The following is a 7,585-nucleotide window of genomic DNA, read 5'->3' as shown; positions in this document are numbered from 1 at the left end:
TCATATATATGTGTGTTTATTTACTTAGGAAAATGAAGAAAGGTTGATTGTATTTTGGTAACTGCAAGTACTGTTGTTTTCTTTTTTCAATAAAAATATTTTCAAAAAAAAAGAAAAGAAAATACAATAGTCAGAAACAATAAACATAATGTTCTGGAGTAAAGCGGAGACAAGAGGAGGGAGACCGAACGAACAGGTGAACAGAATCAAGACAATTACAAGGATTTGCAAAAACCATATTTTCAAACGGCGTCATGCTGCGACGTTGCCTCAGTTCTTCACTTACACTGTTTCACAGCTTCACTCCACACACAGAGGTGGTTCCTGGAGTACTGATATCCAAGATGGCGCTCGCCAGAGGTCGACGTTGCGGAGCTCTTTGAGTCAAGTTACTTCTTTTTTTTTTCTTTTCTTCTTCCGAACCACACAAAAGTTCACTGTGACCGAGGGACCTTATTGTGACTGAGAGAGCGCAGCGATGTTGGACTGTCTGACCCGTCCTCGCTGGAATCCTTTCCTGAGCTAGCAGGCTATGCTGACTCAACGCTAAGCCGACCACTGACAGGGAGCCCTCCTGGGAACAGGCCGAAGCAGAGGCAAGGCAAACGGGGAGGAGCTGACCAGAGGCTCCGGCAGCTTGGTTAGCAATGGAAGGTTAACCCTCCAGGTTATACTGTTCGCAAACGTTCAGTCTCTGAAAAATAAAGTGGACGAGCTCCACGCTCGGATTTGTACACAGAGGGACATTCAAGATTGCTCCATATCGTGTTTCTGTGAAACCTGGCTGGGGGAAGGACACCCGATGAGGCAATAACACCTACATAGCCTACAGGACTGTTTCCTTGTCCTGCAGGCGTTTGTTTCTTTTCTTTTTTACAGATTTGTAGTCAGTGTTAGCATGAAATTGTCATGGACAAAAGTTGGCCAAAAACACTATTTTTAGTTTTGCTATGAACACCCTTTCCTGTGTTTAATGCGTTTTGCTACTAAAACAGTTGTGCATAAATAAAAATACTGGTAGCCGCCAGTGCTACCCCTTAGCTTCCTAGTAGATGCACCAATAGTATTATTTAAAGATCCTAGGTGGTACCTTTCTCGATTTATTGTGTTCACAAGATTTTCAGAAAATTTGGCCTCTGACATTGACCGTGAGGTTAAAGTCACTGGGATTCAAACATCTCAGAGACTTTTAGTAGACACACTTATGGTATCAGTTTGAAAATGCTAAGTGACTTCCTTCATGAGAGTTTGGATTCACATTAATGGGTGTCCACAGTGCCCTCACACCCAGGTGGTGATGACAGTACCCATCAGCCTTTTACAGCTGAGGGGTGAAAAGATGACACACAGGACGTCAGGACACGTCCTGTGTAGATACAGACGGGTGGGAGGGGGGACAACCGTCACACACAGCTCACACCTGCACGACCTTGAATATTAGTCAGTAAGCTATTAACCATTAACCATCAGAGTGCAGGCAGTACCTCATTGACATTGATGCCATGTGTCTGCATGTAATCCCTGTCATTGACTTGGCCCCCGTCTGCAAACTCCATGGTCAGGATTCTCTTGGTGGAGAGATTCCAGTGGATCATGGGAATCTGGACAGAGAGATGTGCAGCAGACGATGGGATGTGCAGGTTTATTCTCTATATCTTTTTCACATTTACTCACCGTTCAGTCTCCTGTGAAGCTGTTTAGCAGAGGTTCATTAGAAGGCTCAGTTCTTATCCTGGTACTATTTTAAATGAAATGAAACAACTGCTTCAAAGGAGTAAATCTAGTGTACTTTAGGTTATTTAGTAACATTCTGTTGAAAATTTGTTAAATTCCACTCATTACAGTTTACAGGAGAAAAATGCGAGTAAGAAACATAAAAGTCGGCAGAATGACAGATGAGCCTGTGAAAACAATTAACAATTACATTTGTTATTGGACCCAATTTGAACAAAATCATCTTTTATTCTGCCACATTTTATGTCTCTGTCAAGTTAAATTGAAGCAATAAAAATGCACAATACACCATGACAAGAAAGAATTAAAAAAAGTAACATTTCTAACTGTAAGAACATAAAAACCGAACAAAGAAAAGCAAGTCTCAAAAACAGCACCAGAAAAATTAAATGATAACTGACAACGCTAACAGCTGTCGGGCAGCACACAGGAAGCTCTCATAGACCATAAAAACTCTGACCTCTGTTAACTGTAAGAATCATATTTTATAAATCAAAGGCCTTAAATTAAAACCAGCTGTTTAGAATACATGTGTACACAAAACTGTTACACTGTTACTCTAAAGGGAAGTCTCATTTTCATTCATGCCCATATCAGTACCTTAAGAAAGTGAAAGTGGGCCAACATGTCGGCCACCTTCTCAGCATTGCGTCCCTCGTTAAGGAAGTCCAGCTCCAGAGGCATGTTTTTCTTGGCCTCCTCCACCAACCACATTAAGGCAAAGTCCGGGAAGAGCCAATGAACCGCCTTCAACAACACCTTCAAATTAAATACATATATCCAAAAAAAGAAGAATCAGTCTCACTGTAAGCATAATAAAACAGCAAACATATATACAACGGTACCCTCTCAACATATTAATACATATTATAAGAGTGGCTGATTAGACTCTCCCTGCAAAGATCATTACTAAGCAAATCAAGTGTGAGGACAGAAAATTGCTGTTCAGCAACTCTCTACATCATCGCTTAATGCCGGCACTTAGCTGCGCTCCTGGCTAAAGTGCTGTTTGGAACAGCAGACGAGATGAGCTTCATCACTTGTGGAAGAGGCTCTTCTGAGTTCATTAGTCAAGGTTAGAACTGCTCAGCATGTAAAAACAGATGTAAAATGTCTTCCTGTTGCTCTAAAGGAGTGTCGTCAAATCTGCTAACGTGCATGAGGTTAGAACAACCACGTCACAATACAACGATCTCGATACCGGACGAGGGGTGTTTCTCTGGGTGGAATCAGCTGACGAGGCTTTTACAAAATATTCCTTTCTTTCAAAATGTGGTTGAACAGTAAATGTGAAAAGTCATCTTTTCAGGCTTTAACGAATACTTGAATTCAGCTCAAAATTCAACAGATATACATGGTACATAGTAGCTTCCACTTTGTTATTATACCACTTACAGTTTGCTGTGGAATAGTTCATTGTGCAGAAATGTGACAGCTGGACTTGTTGCACAGGTGGCATCCTACCCTGGTACCTGCTGGCTAAGCTCCTGTGAACTGCCTATTGTTTCAAAAATGTTCGTCTGGCACGGAAGCGACTGGAACACTTGAATTCAATGACAGCGTTAATGATAAACCTACTAGCTGACAAAGTTGCTGTCAATAAACTGATCATAAGTTTAAACTGATTGATTTGCATTAGGCCAATGGACCAGCCCCACATTTCCTAACTCATTCAAAAGCAGTTGGACAGACAGAGACTCACTTCCATTACTAGGATGTCGTTGGCGCTTTGTTTCTGGACTTTGGGGTGTTGGATCTTGACTGCCACCGTCTTTCCATCATGTAGCACTGCCTTGTGGACCTGTGCTAAGGAAGCTGCACCCTGAGGCTTCTCTTCAAAGGAGAGAAATAATTCTGACAACTGGAGGAGGCAGAGGGGGATGAGGGATTATGAAGGGAAAGAGGTGAAGAATTAGGAGATGGGAACAACATCAAAGTACACGCACACACACCCTGCCTGCTAGCATCTAGCACATCCTCTTGTTATGTACTGGATTGCCTCAGATTGTGTTTTCCCACCTTTGCATCTGATTTTTAACACACTGCCACCCTGTTTGTTTCACACACTCCGAGAATCAATAAGTGGCCCCATCACAATAAAATCTGCTGAGAAGTTTCCCTCGCAAAATCAAAAAGCAACGGAAACCATAATTGAGTCTGAAATTGGCACAGTTAACTCCATAACCGACTGTAAAGTAAGAACATAAGACAGCTGAGTGGGGAAGTAAAATACTTCTGTTTTTAAAATAAATACTTTGTGATGACGGTCTACAGCAGGTAAAACACATCAAAATCACAGCTGCTCTTACAGTAACACACTATCTTCAAGTCCTTGGGTTGCCTTTTATGTTTAAATGTTTCTATTAAATATGTCCATGCTATGAAAATTATATATTTTTGAACAGTTTTGTCAGATAAAAATGCAAATGGGGGTTATGATTATTAAAATTTTACTAAATTAGCCAGTAAGACAATGAACAGTTGAAGAATACAAAAAGCAGTTGGTAATAAAAGTCCAAACTATCAAAGAGTTCTGCACATGTTTATACAGGAAGTATTATTAGAATCCATAACATACATTTTCATTGCTATGCAGATGATACCCAGCTTTATCTACCCATGACACCAGGTGACACACACCTTTTTACATCACATGAATGCCTTAAAGACAAAGACCTGGATGAGCGCTAACATCCTGCTTCCAAATTCAGATCAAACTGTGGTTATTGTATATTAGAAACAATGATTGCGGGTGCCGCTCAGGTGCGTCCGCCTCCCCTGCAGCGGCGCAGCAGACCACGCCCCGCCACACATTTTAATATTTGTGTACAGCGCTTTGTGACTGCCTGTCTGTGAAAAGCGCTTAATAAATAAACTTTACTTACTTTAGTTGTTCACACAAAGCATAAAAGTAAAAAACAATATATACAGTGTTATCTTCATTTTAGATGTCAACAAGTATTTGCGGCTCCCAGTGTTTTCTTTTGCGTGGAAACCGGGTCCAAGTGGCTCTTTGGGTGTTAAAGGTTGCCGACCCCTGGCCTAGGGGCTTCCCACGATGCATGAGTGTTTCTTCTTCAATCCCCTCTTTTTACTCTCTGTGTGTTTTTACACCACTCTGCATTTAAACTATTATTCATCTCGGGTTTCTTCAGCATTGTGTCTTTTGTTTCCCTCTCCTCACCCCCAACTGGTCACGGCCGCCCCTCCCTGAGCTTGGATCTGACAGACGACTGTTGCTGTGATTTGATGCTATATTAAGTCAAACTGAATTAAAATCTGGCTTGGATGAGATATATGAGGTTCAGTCATGAGTGATTCAGGGTTCGCTTCACTAACCTGTAACTTGGGAGGTGCTGAAAAGGATTTTTCTGAAGAAAAAACGTGATGTGCGATGTTAAAAACCTATCTTAATCATCTGATTGTCAGCTTTGGGAGAGCAAATTTCAAAAATCACACATACTGTAGCACAGAGTTAGTCTGTCACACTGTTTTACAAGGTGTTTGTAACGTTTAGCAGGAGCAATACTGAGGTTTTCATTAAAACTTGGAATCAATTAGGCCTTGAGCTGAAACTGAACACTGGGGAATAAAACTGCATCATCACTTTGTTTTGCAAATAATTTTTAAAATTATGTAAAATAAAGTTGCAAAAACCAGTGGCGCTTTTTCAAATTCTTCTGTACTGAGTTGTGATTCACACAGATTCATATTCTGCTCCCTGTTAAGTTTAGTGCTGGTCACATGCGCTGAACATGACACTGCATTCACAGGTGAAAGGGAAATTTAAAAACCAGAACTGAGCCTTGTATGTTTAATGTATGATTCATAATATATGTTTTTTTCATATCAGATGTTAATATTTGCTGTATGTGTGACGATGTTTGTGCAAAGTTTCACTGGGTACACACAGACGTTACAATCGTTATAGGAAGATCATTACATATGAGAACACATTCGTTAATCGACTGTTAGTCACTTTCCAGCTGAATAAAATCTACAGCAGCCAAGAGAGGTCATCATACTCCAACATATGAAACAATTAGATGAAGAGACATTTTAAATACATACACAGCAAAACAAAAACACAAACTCACACAGATCACACAAATACAGTCGGAAATATTTTCCAGGGACGCAAAAAATAAAACCTGTGAGGAAATTTTTTTAATACAGACATTTAATTTACTTTAAAATCAGTGAAGTTCTCATGTTTTAGCACACAAAGGGACTCACCCTGAACAGAAGGTCCTACTGGTGTCTACATGTATTTGTCTTTTGGGACAGAGGGGGACAGGGGCTTTAAGGCTGGAAGAGCAATCGATAAATGCAGTACATTAACGTTTGTCATTCAGAGACGCGTCTCTGCAGTGGCAACAAAAGCAAATTTAACCCGTTTCAACACAAATCTCCACTCTGTCTATGATCAGACTCAAAGTGTGATTGGCATTCTGACTGATCAATGCCTGCCGATTGTCAGTAATCAGTAACTGCCTGTTCAGCGTGGCCCAACTAAGAACTGATACAAGGTCGCTGAGTCCTGCAGGTGTGTGAATATTAGAAATGTATGAATGGGTGAAGAGTGCAGGCTGGGACTGTATAAGTGTTACCACCCTCATCTACCACAGTATCGTGTTCGGCAGGCTCGCACTGATATTTTCACGTCATCACTGGGACAATTGCCCTGCTTTTTTTTTCTAGTGAAACATGAAAAGAGACTAATTTGAACACGATGTCGGCCCATCGGGCGCAGGCCGACCGGGAGGCATGTGGAAGATGCCATAGGACAATGAATTATGCATGCAGCATGAGACTGTGTGGGAACAACAGAGTTATTCATTATGCAAATATGCTAAATGGAATGAAATTGTCTTTGCTTACCAATGTCTGCCCACTGTGAGAAGGAGCATCCAGTGGGATCTGACATGCAAAGAGAGCCTTCATGGGTTAAGTAAACGTGTAATTTCTAGATGAACTTGTCACTTTAGGGAGCTGTGAAAAATCAGAGGAATCCCAGTGAAATTTAAACATCTGCGATTCTTAAAATTTACATTATTGTAAAAACGATGCTGAAAAAAAGGCTTGACAGTAACAGTCCAACTCTTTATCACTGTACAGCTTCTGTAATCAGCGCCCTGTTTGCAGCCTCTGATTCATGTACTCTCCTACACACTCACTACTTAATCTCAGCTGTGTTGTTAATAAACATGGTAATGTGTGCATGTGGGGCCTGCTCCCACAGGGCAGACCCACAGTGACATACGTTCCCTGAAATGAGTTGTGGCACAAATAAAATGGCCCCTGAGGTCTCCCAGTTAAATGGCAACACACTGGTGTCTGTATCTGCAGTAAGGTGGTCATTTTTCTCCATGGCGGCGCGCCACGGGCCCAGCTGGAGGAGGTGACATGAATCATTACAGTGCAGAAGAGAAGAAATAAAAACAGATTACTTAGCAGAGGAAAAGAAGTGAAAGGCTCAGCTCTGAAAACTCCAATATCCTCCTCCCCGTCTTAATGCAACGCAGATGTAACACACGAACAATACGACGTATACACACTGTCCTTTCACTTTTTATCCCACCATCGTGTAAAGCAGCAGCTACACATAACGTTTAAGGTGAAAGGTCATGCATCGTATTCAGTCCAGCACTGGACCTTGTAAATACCAGTTTGACAGCTTGGACCAGTGAGTTTGTCTTTATGGACACTACTGCATAACGTACGCCGTAGTGATGGCTGGTAAATGTGAGGCTTTTATTTCCTCGCTGGGTGAAAAATGACGAAGCCTTGTTTCAGTTATTAAGATGTTGGAGTGCATCTGTGATCACTACAAGGTCACAACTACAGCTAA

At 41.3% G+C, this 7,585-nt stretch overlaps 1 protein-coding gene across 6 annotated transcripts in view; it reads right to left on the bottom strand.

Moving 5' to 3' along the window:
• The window catches only part of adck1 (aarF domain containing kinase 1), a 94,503-nt gene that overhangs the window by 43,417 nt on the left and 43,501 nt on the right, over window positions 1-7,585 (bottom strand). For all 6 annotated transcript variants that reach the window (XM_042227255.1, XM_005938689.2, XM_005938687.2 and 3 more), the window contains 3 exons: window positions 3,437-3,595; window positions 2,335-2,493; window positions 1,485-1,601 (listed from right to left, as the gene is read on the bottom strand). In XM_042227255.1, coding sequence (XP_042083189.1) covers window positions 1,485-1,601; window positions 2,335-2,493; window positions 3,437-3,595 — 435 coding nt within the window. The remainder of the gene's footprint in view (window positions 1-1,484; window positions 1,602-2,334; window positions 2,494-3,436; window positions 3,596-7,585) is intronic.

Source organism: Haplochromis burtoni, unplaced genomic scaffold (genome assembly GCF_018398535.1).
Source record: "Haplochromis burtoni strain Fernald_Lab_line unplaced genomic scaffold, NCSU_Asbu1 Contig_251, whole genome shotgun sequence".
NCBI classification, from domain to species: domain Eukaryota; kingdom Metazoa; phylum Chordata; class Actinopteri; order Cichliformes; family Cichlidae; genus Haplochromis; species Haplochromis burtoni.
This window is presented reverse-complemented; position numbering and strand designations above follow the sequence as displayed.